At 44.3% G+C, this 17,416-nt stretch overlaps 1 protein-coding gene across 1 annotated transcript; it reads left to right on the top strand.

Annotated features, from left to right (window-relative positions):
• Positions 1 to 483: 483 nt before the first annotated feature.
• CLEC3B (C-type lectin domain family 3 member B) lies at positions 484 to 11,487 on the top strand. The gene is made up of 3 exons (XM_074943270.1): positions 484 to 1,246; positions 7,430 to 7,528; positions 9,449 to 11,487. The coding sequence occupies exons 1-3, from the start codon at positions 1,141 to 1,143 to the stop codon at positions 9,847 to 9,849; spliced, it is 606 nt and encodes a 201-aa protein (XP_074799371.1). The 5' UTR covers positions 484 to 1,140; the 3' UTR covers positions 9,850 to 11,487.
• Positions 11,488 to 17,416: the final 5,929 nt, after the last annotated feature.

Consider the following 17,416-nt stretch of genomic DNA (forward strand, 5'->3'; position numbering starts at 1 on the left):
CTATTGAGGTCCATTCCAGAGCTACATTTCTATGATTTTATCATTAACCAATACAAAACTATGTTGAAAATTATACTAAATGCCCTACAGCCAGATCAGACCTTGTGCAGCTGCAGGCTCCTCTGGCCCAAACGAAGGGGAAAAGGGACCAGCCCCCTTCATGGCATTATCTCCCAATCTTCCAGGACATAGTGAGCCAGCACGTGTAAGGGGTGGGATCAGGAGAGGAAAGGATGATGGAAACACATTGTTCCTCCCCTCCACCCCCTGGGGAATCCCATCCCTCAGAAGCTGGTCCAACTATATTTACTTCTGAGATGGTTCCCAGGACTGAGGAGATGGAACAATACTTGTTCTCCACTATTCTCCTCTAACTCCCATTTCTCATGGCAACCAAGGGTTTCAGCCTGCAGAGAAAGCCATGGCAGAGTTGGAGAGAGCTGAAAGGGGGCAGATGGACAACATGGAGGCAGGGGGTTTCCACGTGAATGGCCCTGGCCTCTAGTATCAGGGAATCTGCAATGTCCGGGGTCCAAAGCCCTCACTTTGTTGCAGGCAAGGGGCAGCCCATGCCAAACAATTTGGAGAAAATACCATGATGAGACCCTCCTGATGTTGTCCTGCTGAAAGGAACCCTGTGGGGGATCCTCATGGGAGGGGACAATCTGGGGTCCCAGCTATAGTCTTAGGAGCCAATTTTACACTCATTTTGCATCCCGAACTCCCAGTGATTCCAATGGGAGTTTGGGATGTATCAGGAACACAGGATCAATCCCTTACAGCTTTACTGAAATCCACAGGAAATAATTCAGGGCACAATAAACATCTATATTTTTAAATCACTAACCAGGTTAATTTGCCTCACAATCTGACATGCTTAACACAAACATCCTAAGAAATAAAAGAATCATCCCTTTTTTCCTTTGTCCACTGGAATTCTTTGAACTTTCTCTAAGCCCAGGATACTGCATTTGTCCCAGCCCTCAGTGGAATTCTCTCTCCCTCTCGTCCCTGGAACGCTGTGAGCGAGTCTGGAAGGATTTCTTGGACAGACATTTTTGATTAAAGCCTGTGTTAAGAAGGCTGGCTCAGGGCAGATCAACGCCACTCCAAATCCACTCGGTCAGGAGCAGCAGCAGGATGAAGTTTCGAGGCGCCTGCTTGCTTCTGTGCCTCTTTTGCCTTGTGCAGGTTACAGTCCAGCAAGCCTCCACATCCAAGCAAAGGACAGCAAGCTCCAAGAAAGGTAGGGAGCTGGGAAGGTTCATTAGGTGGGCCTGTATTTAACAGCATTTTATCAAAATTATTCTAAAAACATATAGACTTTAACAGACCATCACTTTTTTTCCTACAGGATTTTTGGACCATCCTGTAGAATTCTATAACAAGGACATTTAAATTCTATTGCTTGTTTTAAAAAAAAAATCCTCCCAAAGTTATTTTCTTCTATTAAGTTGTATAGGATGTCCCCATAATGAACCATTTGTTCTAAAATTCAGATAGCAACATACTGTATATATTATCTCTATGTTTCTATCATTTTTTCCTGTATAAAAATCTCATTTTAATGATCCTTAATCTCCCCCATCCCATTTTAAGAGGAAAATAAAATGACAGAAGGGAAAGAGTTGATGTAAATTCAGAAGCAGAGTAGACAGAATATTTACTCCAAGAAATAGAGGAAGTACATAATTTCTATGATTATATAACTTTATTAACAAATATCAGCAGTGGTCTCCAAATCCTATTTTAAAACATTTGCCTCAAGTGTATATTAAGTTGTACTCCAGATACATCTAGTGAAGAATAATCATTAGCAGATAGAAAAGGAGTATTTGTGGCACCTTAGAGACTAACCAATTTATTTGAGCATAAGCTTTCGTGAGCTACAGCTCACTTCATCGGATGCATACAGTGAAGTATGAAGTGAGCTGTAGCTCACAAAAGCTTATGCTCAAATAAATTGGTTAGTCTCTAAGGTGCCACAAGTCCTCCTTTTCTTTTTGCGAATACAGACTAACACGGCTGTTACTCTGAAACCTGTCATTAGCAGATAGTGTATAGAAAAATAAATGCACTGGGGTTTACTCGCCCGTCCCTGTTTCTGCACAATACAAATAATTGAAGGACTACTTGGGTGAGTAACTGATGACCACTGTGAGCTCACTCCAGCCCTTAGAATTTGTGGGGCAATACTTTGGAGAAGACAGTTTCACAGCTGTATCAGACTGTTCCTCCAGATATTTGAATTCCTTTTAAACATGGAATTTTCATCTTGGAGCAAACCTGAAAGAAGATATTTAAACAAACCATTTACTTGGCCAGTCATTTTCTGTAGTCTCTTCCCAGTTTGGTTATTTTTCCTCAGAAGTTTGTATTTGAATGAGCTTTTCCTTGTGCTTGGTCTTTCAGTGAAGTCCCTAATCATGTTTATTTTAAAAAAAATATTGCAGTAAGGGTCCAAAACACTCACTCACCTCCACTGGTGCAGGGTGTGTGTGTGTGTGCACCTGCTGGTACAAGTTGGGGTGTGGAACACCCCCCCCAACTTGTACCAGCTGGTGCATTTGTGTTTCTCAGAGGAATTTTGCTTCACTCATTATAGCAATGGAATTTTTCTCTTTGCAATTGTTTGCTGACAACTGGGCTCTTCAGTAGGGTTGGTTAAAAAGTTTCCATCACACTTTTCCTCAATGGAATGAAAATGTTCACTGAAAATGTCTACTTGCCTCCAAAATTTTCATCCACGCTCCAAAACTTTTTGGCCAAAACCACAACATTGTTTCAGCCTCTGGCAGTCTTCAGCCCAAGATTTTTTTGACTTTCAATGAAAAGTCGAAATTCTCCACAGAAAAATACCAACCCATTTACCAACCAGCTCGACTCTTCAGCAGTGGCAAGCTGGAGGTCCAGGCCTCTCTGGAAAGTTTTCCCCACTAATAAGAGTGGCCAGCATTTTTCAGATTTCAACAAAGAAAGGGGAGGAAAAAAAGTTACAAAACTGAAACAATGAGGGAGGGAAGTGAAAATTCATGACCAATCAACACTCAGGGACACTGGAACAATTTGTATAGTGGGGGTGCCAAGAGCCATTGAACCAAACTCTAAACCCTGTATAGGATGGAAACAGCTTCAAGCTGTGGCAGCTAGATTAAAGGTTGCGTGGCTATGCCTACCTGAGCTTTAACCACACCCCCCATTGCAGCGGAGACATACCCTTAGCCCTTGTCTACACTACCACTTACTTTGGTATAAGTTATGTTATATGCTATTTATGCTATAAATCAGGATAGATTATTTAAAGACAAACAACTGAACAGGAATAGTTTCCATCTGAATCTTAATGGATTTCTTCATGGGGTTCAGTTCAGATGAGTGTATTACAGGTTATCTTCACTGTTCAATTATACACAGGGTCCATAGAAACGGCTTATCACAGATATTTGGGCAGGGGAATGGGGAAAGTTCTACCAACGTTTGGAGTTACTGTGACCACTTTTTAAACAATGTATAGGCTTTACTATGATGTCCATAGGCTCTGTCTATCTTTGAGACACAAATTAATCCTCACAACAGCACTGTGAGATAGAGAATAGTTATTATCCCTATTTTCAAATGGGGAATTGAGGCAGAGAGAGAGTAAGCTCTCTCAAATAAATTGGTTAGTCTCTAAGGTGCCACAAGTACTCCTTTTCTTTTTGCGAATACAGACTAACACGGCTGTTACTCTGAAATCTAGTACCAGAATTGGGAATTTAACCCATACCTCCTGCTTCCCACTGCAGTACCTTAGCTACACAGTTTTCTTCCTTGACGGAGTTTCCCCCTTCCATTTATGAATGACATTATTGACCCCTGTCTCATTCAGCACAGAGGATGATGGTGCACTGTGGCTGAATCAGGGTTGTGTAACGAATGTGGCTGTGGTCTGGGCCTTATTTTTTACAGAAGTTGGAAGGGCACGTAGTGAACAAGGCAGGAGATTGCGGGAAGAGAAGTGAAGGTCCCGTAGTTAAAGAAGTTGAATTGTGCCTTGGAGAATTGGATGCTAACCCTGCCTCTGCCACAGAGTTCCTGTGTGATGCTGGGCAAGTCACTTAAACCAAACTTTTCACAGTTGGCTGCCAGTTTAGTGTTCCTCATTTTCTTGGTGCCAGATTTGCAGAGGTGCTCAGTGCTCATGACTGCAGGGAGAATTGCTGTCACCCTTGGCAGATGGGGAAAGTGAGGCACAGAAGGGTTAAGACAAGTAAGTTTCCCAAGAACCACACACAGTGTTTGTGGCAGAGCCAGGAATAGACGCCAGAACTCTTGTGCTTTAGCCATAAAACCATCCTTCCTCTTTTCGTCGTAGTATGTTGGGTTAAGGCTACTAGCCCTTACATTGCTAGGGAGGCTCCCTTACAATAGCAGCTGTATTAATGAGAAGTTTCCCACGATGTGTTTTCCTCAAAGGTACCAAAATAATAACTAATGCTTCAGTGTTAATGGAACCCATTAAAGTTAATTGAGCAATGATTAAAGCAGTTTAATACACTCCTCTTGATGCTTTTGTTTTCTATTCATGACACATTATAATCTTCACCGCCCGTCTTTTATAGGGCTTTCAGTGTTGCTTTCCAACTGATCTCATGTAGTAACTCTGCTTACTTAATCAATTCACCAGAGCCAGCATTTCCAGGATAGACCTGGCCTAAGGTCTGCATGCGTAGATTGTCACATTTGCTTTCACCACATCAGGTTCCCCCATAGAAACACCACCACATTTATGGCAGGATAGGTATAGAAATAGTTTCTTGGGAGCAGCTGTATAGATACAGTGAATACCACCCCGTTATTGTCCTGTTTGCTGCAACATCAAAGGGATAAAAGCTCAATTATTTCTAAATGAGAGTAACCAGAGTACCAATTAGTAGCTGGTTACAGAAGTTGCAATTACTCTAACTAAGCCATAGATCAGTGACATTAGTGGTAATGGCACATTTAATTACATGGGAAATGACTTCAATAGAGTGATAGGAGAGTACCAAAGAAGAACTAAATATTGTTTTATAATCTTATCACTCCTAAAGGCCAGATCACCCCCACCCCCAGAAAACCCCACATAAGGTACAGAAAATCAGGAGGGAAACCTCATGGAGTCTCCACTGGATCACTTCTTTGGTGAGAGTGAAGTATATAATCTGCATAGATGGACCAAATGATCTTGTCTCCAAAAACAGACTTCCCGTTTTTAACAGTGAGGGCCAGTAACCATCCGGAACAGTGATCAGACCAGCTGTTCGTCACAGTCCCTTCTGGTCTTAAAATCCAAGAAACTCATGGATCGCTAGGGGGCCACCGAAGACAGGGGCCATCCCTGTGGAGACCCCATAGCTTCTTGCTCCCTCACCCCCTCTGGCAGGCCAGCTCCTGCAGAGCCACCACTACTAGAAAATTGCCCTTCTCTGGGTATGTCCACACAGCAGCTGAAGGTGAGATTTGCAGCTTGGGGAGGCATACTCCAGTTAGCTTTAATCAGCCTCACATTCTAAAAACAGCAGTGAAGACACGATGACACAGGCTTCCTACTGAATACGAAGTCCCATTCATGGTCTCTGTCATGACATTCAAAGCCCTTAATGGGACTGGCCCTAGCTACCAGTGAGGCCTCTCTCCCAGCATGACCAGGACCTATCAGAAGAACTGCACTCCACTGGAGCAATGGACAGGACCGGCTCTAGGCACCAGCAAAGCAAGCACGTGCGTGGGGCGGCACAATTCCAGGGACAGCATTCCAGCCACCCTTTTTTTTTTCTTTTTTTTCTTGGGCAGTTGCGCTCTCGGAGCTTGAGGTGGCAAATCTTTTGCTTGGGGCGGCAAAAAACTTAGAGCCGGCCCTGGCAACAGAAGTGTCATCCAATGGGATTGGGGGCAGCGCATGATCACGGGCGACAGGGGAAACTCTCCAAGGAGCTGGACCAAAGCTACAGACCAGGCTTGCAAGAGACAACAACCATTACGGGCCTCAGTCTCTTCACGACTAAATGCAAAACTCATCTCTCTGACTTGCCTCTCTCTCAAAAAGTTCTTCACACCCCACTTCAAGAAAATGAACTAAGCCATTGTTCCTATGGGAAAAAAGCAAGAGCACAAGATTTGGAAGGGGAGGGTTCAGTAGTTTGGAGGGGCTCAGGAAGTATTTAGATAGAGATCACTAGATAAAATAAACTAGTTGGCAGAGGGGTGGGGAAGAAGAAAGAGAGAGAGGATCTAACCTTGCCCAGGGCTCCTAGGAGTGCTGCAGGGAAATTGCACTCGACTCCAGAGGTGGGGTGGAGTGGGACTGAGTGCTTCATATTCTTCTCTACTGTCCACCAGCAATGGAAGCAGAGAACAGTGCTGATGGCCTCTGGTGAGCATCCAATACTCCATCAACAGTGGGAGAAAAACGGATCCTTAAGCATAGATAAAACTATTACAGGGACCCTACTGAACACAATGACTGTTTCCAAAATCCATTCTTCCCCTAAGAATCTTTGCTGTGTGGAATTCACTACCTGAAAGTTTTGTTCATTCTCACTCATTGGCAAACTTTGTGGATTCTTCAGTTTCTTTAACTACATATGTAACCATGGTGTCTCACTCAAACTTCAGTATGACCTTACTATTCCCCTACTAGAGTTGTAGTGTATGGAGTAAACAGTTTTTAAGAGTCTGAAGAGTGAAACACATAACAGAATAACATAGCAGAATACATGAGTTTTAGTAATAGATTCAACTCAACCACACAAGCAGGAACCAGTGTTCTCTAAGCAGGAGGAACCCATTCCAGGTGGTTCTAAGCAACTCCATCAAGGATATTGAAGCTTGATATGCTCTGCTAAAAAAGACATACTTGAGAAGCATTACACCATTAGAACATGCTGTCAGTGGGCAGAGAACACTTGCTCAGAAGCTTCTGGGAACATATTAATCCTTTGGTGTCTCAAGGATTACATACAAATCAAATAATTCTTTAAAGAGTATGGAGAGAGCCAGAAGAACTCTGTTAAGGACTTCTTCGACAGTTCCCTTCTGTTTGTATTATTGATCCAGGAAATTGATCCAAAGCTCATTGAAATCAATGGAAGGACTCTTATTGACTTCAGTGGGCTTTGGATCGGGTCCATAGTTCCACAAACTGCCCCTTTACTGTCCCAAAGTAGTAACACATTCCATACCCCAGTGGGCGAATGCTGTACAGGCACAAGGTGGTAGTGTATAGGCCACTATAATACAAATGCAGTGGCAGGTGGTCAGCCTGCAATAGAATGCATTGCGGAACCAGAGTCTTTTAAGGAGTTTTTGGAGGAGGAGAGAGAAGGAGCTCTGGTGACACTAATAACCTCAATTGCATTCATTAGATGTACATGAGATGTTTGCGTTCATCTCTTGATTTGTTCCACAGATGGTGTGAGCCTCAAAATGATTGAAGATCTTAAGGCTCTGATTGACAACATCTCCCAGGAGGTGGCTTTACTGAAAGAAAAGCAAGCACTTCAGACAGGTAAAGAGCTCATTGTTGAATACACAGTTATTGCTTTGAGATTGGTGCTAATTAAAACGTGGTTACAATCTCTCTGTACATGTTGACAAGGGTGTGAAGAGAGGTCCTGGTGTATTTGGGTTAGAATTCCATCATTAATGATGCATTCATAATTAGATTAATGCTATGTGTGGTATTTTCACAATATTTTCAGACAGATGGAGCTGCTCAGACTTTTAATGGCATTAATTGTACAGTACATGGCTCAATAATTCTTTATATGCTGGAACTTCTCATTAGAAATACTGAGAGTTTTACGGTGGCACTAAATCAGACGGACAAGATCAGTGAGGTAGTATCGTTTATTGGATCAACTTCTGTTGGCGAGAAAGACAAGCTTTTGAACGTCACAGAGCAATTCTTGAGATCTGTGTAGCTCAAAAGCTGGTCTCTCTCACCAACAGAAGTTGGCCCAATAAAAGATATTACCTCCCCCACCTTGTCTCTCTAATATCCAGGGACCAACACGGCTACAATAACACAGAAAGCTAACTCAGATGGTCATTTTTCCTTCATCGGTCAGAAGGATAGAGTATAGGGGATGCTGTACTTTAACATTTCCCACAGTTTTCACTTTGCTGTGCAGCCAGCCATCACCCTTCTGTCTGAACCGCATTGCAATCAGATCACGTTAGCATATTCTATTATTATTGTTTGTAATACATTATTGCCTAGGGACCCAAATCAGGGCTCAGAGTCCTGGTGTGCTAGGACACATAGCAAAAGATGGTCCCTGTTCCAAAGTGTTTACAATCTATGTATTCCACACTAGTATCATGTGAAGAACTTCCACTGACATCAGTAGAAGGTGTGTTGGCAGATCATGCAATAGACCTGAGACCCACAGTGTGGCTTAAAGAGGAGAATTTTGTCCCATATCTAATGATCTTCTTTGAAAAAGAATATGGATTACATTTAGGTTTCAGACACAAGTCCAGGTTCAATGGGACTTTAAAAAACAGTTTGAATATTCATACCTGGCTCCTATTAGGGTTTGTTTGTTTGTTTGTTTTTAAATAAGGTGCCCAGAGGCTTTCAGTGCTTAAAACTTTAAAAATGTGTAATTTCTACTAACAACTATATCATTGTGAGAGAGTAGAAAGTTTAAAAATTCTTAGCAATGGGGCAAGGAGGAAATTTTTCTGAAGAGCTTAAGTTATTCAAGTGCAACATTGCTGATCAAAACCTGTGAAAAAGGGAGTCTCTTTCATGCTTGCATAACTCAAACAGCTGCAGCAAATATGCACAAGTTTTCCAGAACTCTGCAATGTTGTGCCGAGACCAAGGATGAAAAAGTTCAGCCCATAAGGAATTTGTTTGGGAAAGTTTAGGAGCAACTTAAAACAAGGGGAAATGGGGATTTGAGTTCTCGCTTTCTATTCAAATTTGGAAGGCACATGGACGCAGCTGGGGTTCCACATAACCATGTTTACTAACTATATACAACCATACAAGGCCTCGCGACAGACATACACTGCTGCTCTGACAGGGTATAGAAGACAGGCTGGCCCATTATAGGGCTTCCAAACTATTTAAAGGGCTACTGTAACCCATGCCTACTGGGCGTGATGCCCTGTCCCCCTCTAGTGGTACCTAGGTCATCTAGAGATTAATGAGTCTGCTACAGCCTTAACTAAGAGCAATGCGGCTTTAAGCTCAAGCAGCGAGGCTCATGCATTTCGCTCCAGAGGTCCCAGGTTGGACTCCCCTGACGATGACCTGGGGCTGTCAGTGATACACTACTACCCAATTCCGATACAGGGTGTGAGAATAAAATTTTGAATTCGACTGTAACATTTGCTACTGATGACCCCCTCTCAGGCACTGTCTTTACAACATGTTCTTTTTCTGTTTGTACCTTGTCTTTTTGTCATTTCTTAGTGTGTTTGAAGGGCACTAAAATTCACCTCAAGTGCTTCCTTGCGTTTTCTGACACCAAGACATATCACGAGGCCAGTGAAGACTGCATCTCCCAGGGCGGCACCCTCAGCACCCCCCAGAACGGGGATGAAAACGACGCACTCTACGAGTACATGAGGAAGAGTATTGGGTCAGAAGCAGATGTCTGGCTTGGCGTCAATGACCTGGCAGCTGAGGGCAAATGGGTGGACATGACAGGCAGCAGCATCCGCTACCGGAACTGGGAGACTGAGATCACCACCCAGCCGGATGGCGGCAAACTGGAGAACTGTGCAGCCTTGTCAGGGGTTGCCATTGGCAAGTGGTTTGACAAGAAATGCAAGGATAAATTGCCGTACGTGTGTCAGTTCATGATTGTGTAACAGCAGGGCTCCTACTGCTGATGTGTAGGCCAGGTTATTCTGTTTGGCATCAGGAATATATATAAATAGTTTATCTATTTGCACATAAATACATTTTATATATATATACACAAATAGATAAACTGTTTGCAAATAAAGTCATCATGGCCTGGTAATGCATTAGAGCACGTTAGATCTATGCTGCATTTTAATTGGCTAAAAGCTACTTCCAACTCCGTAGCAGCTGCATTGTTCCTTACTAAGGCATGATTTATAGATATATTTTTTTACATCAGAAACTTATTAGGATGGCTTATGTGATTTAATAAAGAACCAGTGCAACACTCCAACTTTGCATACCATAGAGTAGGTTACGTAAGCCTCATTAAATTGTTGCTGTAGATACTTTTCCTGCAATTCCCTTTCCATTATTGCTGATTTTATCAAGCTATCCATGAACTAACCAAATATTTTCCTCCTGCCGATTCATGGCCCAATCCTGCTCCCCTTACTCTGGGAGTTTGGAGTCAGGAGAGACAGTCTGAGCTTTCATTCAGTGAAATCAGAATCCAGTGTAATCGAGATCAGAATCAGTTTCATGCTGATGAACATGTTGTTCCAAACAGTAGGGCCAGTTCTTCTTGCCTGACTTTGACACTTACAATAGAGACTACTTGCAGAGTAAAGTACTACTGAGACATTGGCAGGGTTGAGCCCTCTGGTAATAGGACATCCTCATGCGAATTAGAAAAAAGTAGACTGATCTATAAAGAAGAAGAGTGGGATTTTCAGAACTCAGAGTTGACCTAAAGTAAATTGATTTCAATGGGAGTGGTTAGTCCAGGTGCTTCTGAAAAATCCCACTGGCAAGCGTTATTGTGGAGGAAGTACTGATTATTTACTAACTCATTCATTAAAATATAGTTTGATAAGATGGCCATTAGCTAGGCTCTTTCGGAATAGTAGCGGTATAAAAGATACTTGAATCCCAAGAAAATCAGATTTAGCCTCTTTAAGGATCATGTGATCTATTTTAGCAATGGACTATGTTGCCCTAGCTGACCCTTGTCATCTGATTGCATAACTGAAATGCTCTCGTATCTGTTGCTTTTGTTTAATGTCCTCTCCACTCAGGGCCAGAGTTTCAGCTGGTGTCAATCAGTGTAGCTTTGTTTGCTCCCCTGGCTTCAAAGGAGCTATAATGATTGACATCAGCTGAAAATCTGGTCTCGGTATTTGTTTTCCAGGAAGAGGATTACATTTCAGTAGACATATTTGTTTTAAAGAAGCAATGATGGAAAAATAATGGCAGGCCTGGACCATGACAGTTTAATGAAGCTTTGATAAAATTGTTTTTCTTAGAGTTTGCTGAAATGTATCATTGGTTCTTTACGTCTGCCATGCTTGATGATAACCCATTTAGTTGAGGTTACTTATTCCTTGCACTGTCATGCAAAGGCCTCAGATGTAACATGTTCTTCTAAAGCCCATTGGAGAAATATTTCAAGTCACTGCTTTGTTTATAAACAACATGAGCTGGGTGTCTTTCAGAATTGATAGCAGGAGGGCCAAACAGGAAGACAGTGCATACTTCTGAGCCTACCATTACTGCCAAACTCTCTGCTGTTCACATGACTATAAAATAAATCTATATAGCTTTGCTCAGAGAATAAAGTCAATTGATTTTAATGGAAAGCTTTCTTCTCCAGCTGCTAGCGTTTCCTTTCAGAGCCGCTCCCCAGACCAGTGTGAGGATCAGAGACATTAAAGATTGAAAAAACCCTATTACATGGCATGGTTTGCAGGATTCTCTCATGTTATCAGGCTATATACACATACTATATATTTCACATGCACAAAGACAGGGATACATTCAGTGAACCCTTTTATAGCAAACTGGGATTTCCTTCCCTCACCATAAGAGAAGTTTTACTCCAATAGAAAGGCCTACTGGCAAAAGACCTATCTCCTCTCTCCTCACCCACCCCAGGAGTGGTGGCAGGGCCTCTGGTCACAAGAGGCACTGGTAGCTTTGGCTGGGGGCTTCTGGAAGGCTATGTCTTCACTGTGAAGAGGGTGCAGCCCTATCAAGGCCAACTCCTCTTCCTTTCACACTGGGAGTTGCTGCAGCAAACAATGGGAACCAACACTTCCTCCTGGTGCTTCCCCCTCGTAGGGCAGTGGCTGCTTCCTTCTCCCCTTCCTCCAGCTGAGTGGAGAAGAGACAACATTCCGCCTTGGAATGCAGAACTGAACACCTGCCTGGTGGGCAACAACTGTTGCACTGCCAACGGGATTAGCATGTGTCACAGTTCAGGGCACATCTGTACTCCCCCTCCAGGGTCCCTTGAGGGCATCCACTTAGGCATCTTGCTCCTCAGCCATCACCTCTCCTGAGCAGAGATCAATGTTTCTCTCCCTCCTGACTGGGGTTTTACCAGGCTTCACAGTTCCCTGCCTATCCCCAGCAAGCCAGACTGCCTTAAAGGCCAAAGTCTGCACTTTTCTTTCTCTTCGAAGGTTATGAACAGCTTAACCTGTGACTGCTGGCATCGCACAGCTCTTTATAAGCAAGCACATTTATTGCTAACATGAAAACATGACAGAGGGAAAAAAAGTTCCCATACACTTGTTAAAAGCTTCCCAGAGGTCACCCCTCAGTCTGATGGGGCCTCAGTAGGCCACAGTTTTTCCAGTCTTTCCCATGACGGATTGAGGCCCTCCTTGGACCGAAGGTCCTGTCTGTTTTCTGGATCAGAAAGCAGGCCCTGCGTCAGCTTAAACTCAAGTTATTTAGCCAAAAGTCCTTTGTCTGTCTGTTCCTCTCTGGAGATCCCAGTCTGAACCAGTAAATGTGAACCTCTCCAGGTGGCAGTATTTCTCTGGAGATGTTACAGCTTAAGTGAATTTGCTTAATTGCCCTAACCTGTTCTTAGTTCCTGAAGGAGCTGTGGTCACTCTCCCCCATGGCATTACATACAGTTCCTGGGCCACAATGATACATAACTACTTAATAGAGTAGTTGCAAAGATATTGCAGGAAATTGCCGTATCGGTCACAGCATGGTGATGTAAAACTTCACTAAAAATAGAGTTAAGTCCATTTACTGCAAGAGGAGTGAAAGTCTACCAAGAGCACTGAAGCAGTCTAGAACTTAATTATGGGCAAGATCCTGAGAACCCTCACCATGGCTCAAGCTCAGGCCCTATAAAGCAGCTTCAGTTTAAGTGACCCCACTGTATACAGTCTGACTTAGCTAAGGGCTTGCTCCCTTGATATTCGGACACCCGCACCCACACGTACTGTCCATGTTTTGAAGGCTAACTTACTTGATCACTGACTGAATGCAAGTGACAAGTCTTCAGGCCTAGATTTATGATCAGGGAAATTAATTTAGGTCTTTTAAAAAGGAGCCTTGGAACTGGACATGGAAAAAATGAAACCCTGGGCCCCAGATGCAAACAACTGCAAGCTCTGGGAAAGTTCTGAACTTTATGGCTTGGAGCATCTGTCTGCTTGGAGTGCAAAGTTTAAAAAATTGCCACGGAAGATGCCAAAAGTGTGTGAGCACAGGAGATAGAGAAGTGAAAGTCTACAGGATAATAAGCTGCTCTCAGTAAATTCACCGCCTCTCTCTCTCCCTATACACATACATATGCATGCACACATGCTATACTAGCATAAAGAAATCATACTTCACAAATATATTGCCTTTTGAAAGCCAAAAATATTTCTCTCTTCCCATATTTGGGTGTAAGATGCCAGGACTGGTCCTGGGTTTTGATAGCTCTATTTGTGGCTTTATTATTTTTCTAACCTTTACTACTTGCTGAACTGTGAGCTTTTAAACGGCCCAGACAAGCCCTTTACATCACCAATCGAAAGGCTGTTTGTCATTGAGCTCTAAGAGGTGGACGTGTGGACATTCCTGAGGTTCCCAACCTTTCTTTGGCCCTCTCTCTCCTCCTCTTCTCCTTTAGATGATTCGTGTTTGCACGGCTGACGGAACTTCCACCAGTGTCTCCAAATGCAATGGAAAACTGATGGAGGGAAAGAGCGAGGATGAGAAGCAACGTCGCACTGATGGCACTTTGGCCCTGATCCACAAAGGTATTTAGGTGCCAAAATCTGGGGTTTAGGTCTCTAAGTCCCAGTTTTAGGCTCCATTGTCATCCCACAAAACTCCAGCCAAACCCTGTAGGCGCCTAAACTCACTTAGCGACTAAATTATGAGGGTAAAGGGTCCCTAGGCACCTATGTTTCTGCCTGTGGACATCCTACTGCCTCTCTCTAGGTATCCAGATGCCTATCTCTTGCCTAAGCCTCGGAGCAATTCACACAGCCTGGGAAGACAAGCATTCAGCCCCTATGTCGTGTGCAGGACCCAAGCTGGTAGGATCAGGACCCATTCAAAATTTGGCCACTGCTGGAGAAGCCCACCTTATAGCTTTTAGCCCAGTGGTTAGAGCACACAGCTGGGGGCGTGGCAGATGCAGGTTCAATTTCCTTCTCTACCTGGGGGGGAGGGGGGAGAAGGATTTGAACAGGGGTCTCCTGCCTGAGAGCTCTAACCACTGGGTTAAAAAGTGGGTATCACCACCTCCTCCTCCAGACATTTTATGTGGTGAAAGACAGTGCCTAATTCATTCCCCCAAGAAACAACTTAGATGCCTAAGTTGCCTCACTCCAGGCAGCTGGTTCTCATTCGTGGATCGCTAGCAGAGATGGGCACCTATCTCTGAGACAGGGGAGGAGCTACATCCTCCTCCCCCTCTGCATAGGTGGCACATATGTCTTCCATTGGGGGAGGCTTATATGCGAGCGCCGGAAGCTCCCTAGAAGTGGGGGGCCACCAGTGCATAGACCATGGCTCCTCCTCCCAAGGCCCTGCCCCCCACTCCGCCTCTTCCCCTAAGAGGAAGCAGAGGAGCGGCAGAGAGGAGCGAGTGGCGGGCAGGCTGCACCTAGAGGAAAGAGGCAGAGCAGGGGCAGGGCAGATTGTGGCTGGTGCCCCCTGCCCACACTTTTAAGGAGCTTCGCTTCCAGCACTCCTAAAGCAGTGGGCTGGCGTGCCTCCAAAGGGAAGTGACTCGCAGGGCATCCATAGGATTTGCTCTTCTGCATTGCCAACCGCTTTTGGGGAACCTCCCCAAGCCTCTTATATGCATCGCCTATGCCCCTCTGATTGGCATATAGCTCAGCTGCCTCCCACCCAGCCTGCAGGCTTTTGTGGATTGCCTTCTAAGGTGCCTCTCTCCCCCCCATTCACCGTATAGGGAGCCCAGCTGCCTAACTCAGACTTTGTGAATCCCAGTGCTGTTCCTGTGATTCTGCTGTGATGCTGAGAGTTGCAACACCTATATCCCTTTGTGGAGCTGGGCCGTTGTCACTAATTTCTGAGGCCAGCCCAGGATTCTGTGCTTACATGAAATACCCCAAGATCACTTTAAAGCATGAAGCCTGGCTGCACTGAGAATCGCTTAATGGCAACTGTCCAAAACAGATGTATTCCATCTGCTGGGAGTTGATGCACACATCCCCTTTTGATCTTTCCTCAGCTGTGTGATGGTACTAACACCCAAACTGACAGAAGACATCTGTTGTTCACCACGCTCAGTTTTAACCAGAGGTGCACTCGCGAACAGACACAGATCTTTCCTAGTAAAATGATTGTGGAAGTTACATTTCAACTAAGCGCTTCGGATTTTAGTAACATTTGTGGCAGCACCTGCTATTAAAACAATATGCAGACGTTGTATGAGACCTTGGGCCGCCGAGTATGCTGCTCTGCTGGCTGTGGGCTTGTAAGAGGTTGATGGAAAGGTGAAGCCTGCAGTGTATGTATAGACAAAGTTACAGGGCCAGATCCTCAACTGGGATGAACTCTTGTAGCACCGCTGACTTCTGACTTCTTGACTTCTGACTTCAAGACTTCTTGAGTTTGGCTACTGACTTCAGTGGAGTTATACTGGCTTACCCCAGCTGCAGATCTGGCCCACAAAAGTCTTAGAGTATGTCTACACTGCAGCTGGGAGCGAGCCTCCCAGCCCAGGTAGACAGCTAGCGGGGCTCACACTTGCGCACTAAAAATAGCTGCAGCACAAGTTGAGGCTTGGGCTAGCCATTGAGTTTGGACAAAGGGGGTAGGGTGGGTCTGAGCCTCCACCAGTGCCACAATGTTGTTCACACCACTATTTTTACCATGCTATTGCGAGCCTAGCTGACACACGTTGGGTTTAGCGTGCCCAGTGCTGACTGGGGTTGGTGACCTGTGATATAGAGAAGGTCAGACTAGGTGATCTAATGATCCCTTCTGACCTTAAACGCTATGACAAATCTGCCTACCCCCACACTGGAACACTCACTTGGAGAGAATTCCTTCACCTTCTTCTTCCCTTGTCTCCATGCCCCAGACTCTCATATCTTTGATGCTACAGTCAGTTGCTTCAGGCTCCAGGACTGATTGCTGCATGGAATTTTTTCCAGAAAGATCTAGGATCCAGCTGTTCACTGAGAAATACATCCGTTACCCTTGCGTGGGAATCGGATCCTGTTGGCTCTTAGCTATTTGTGTCATGTTTGGCAGTTCTCACACTGCTGCCTCGGCAGCATTTCTGGGACACGTAGCAAGCGGGGGTATTTATTTTCGTTTTGGTTGATGGGCATGGATGCAGCACTGGGCTGCTAAGAAAACACGCGTAAAGACGTATTAACTATTTCAAAGCCTTAAGTCAGCCTTGGTGCAGGAGTTTCAAATCTCACTTTTAAACACACAGTTCTTGAGGCATAAAAAAGGGGCAAGTAATGTAGCCCTCAGGTATCTGATTCATTCCTCTTCTTGTCCCTCTAAGGCCCATTTAACTCTGCAGCTCCCAAGTGATTCACTCCCGGGTGATTCACTCCCCTTCTTGTCCTTCTGCTCATTTAACACTGCAGCTCCCCAATGATTCACTCCTGCTTGTGCGCTGACTCTTCTCACTGGAGCCGAGGGAAAGTCCAGCTTGTTTTAGTCATTTCTAGTCCAACTCCTACCACTGTAACATTTGAATGAAAGCTTGAACCTACATGGAACCATGAGCACCAGCCAGCTCCCATCTCTTACCACTGGATGTCACTGTTTTCTCTCATAGCCAGAACTGCCCAGCATTTCAGCTAGAGAGAACTGCAATCCCATTCAGCTCTTGGGCTGTAGTTTTAGGGAGAACGTCTCTCGGCTACTCTCTGATAAGAGCTTTGGGGCTTTTTTTTTTTTTTTTTTTTTAATTGTGCCATTTGTCATGGCATCTGGGCGAAGGAAGTGCATTGAAACCCGCCTCGCAAAGCTGGCATGAAAAATTTAAACAGCACCACTCCCTGCCTCCAAAGCTGCTCATCAGCCCTTTACCATGGCAACAATGAAGAGACGCTAATGCGGTTTTACTCATTGTCAAAAAAGTTACACAGCCCGTAAGAGTAATATTTTAAGAGGTGTTGTGTTAAATTTCAAGGGTCAAAAGAGTTAAAGGTGTTATAAATTCTTTCACTGTCCAACAGAAAAAACAGTGATACAAGGGGTCTTGGGTTTATTATGAAGTTTAAAGTTTATTGA

This window comes from Natator depressus, chromosome 2 (assembly GCF_965152275.1).
Source record: "Natator depressus isolate rNatDep1 chromosome 2, rNatDep2.hap1, whole genome shotgun sequence".
NCBI classification, from domain to species: domain Eukaryota; kingdom Metazoa; phylum Chordata; order Testudines; family Cheloniidae; genus Natator; species Natator depressus.

What these genes read in the sequence shown, in the direction of transcription:
- CLEC3B (XM_074943270.1), top strand. Translation starts at nt 1,141, where the DNA reads ATGAAGTTTCGAGGCGCCTGCTTGCTTCTGTGCCTCTTTTGCCTTGTG. An exon ending in GACAGCAAGCTCCAAGAAAG is followed by an intron (nt 1,247 to 7,429) that starts GTAGGGAGCTGG and finishes TTTGTTCCACAG; the next exon opens with ATGGTGTGAGCCTCAAAATG. An exon ending in AAAGCAAGCACTTCAGACAG is followed by an intron (nt 7,529 to 9,448) that starts GTAAAGAGCTCA and finishes GTCATTTCTTAG; the next exon opens with TGTGTTTGAAGGGCACTAAA.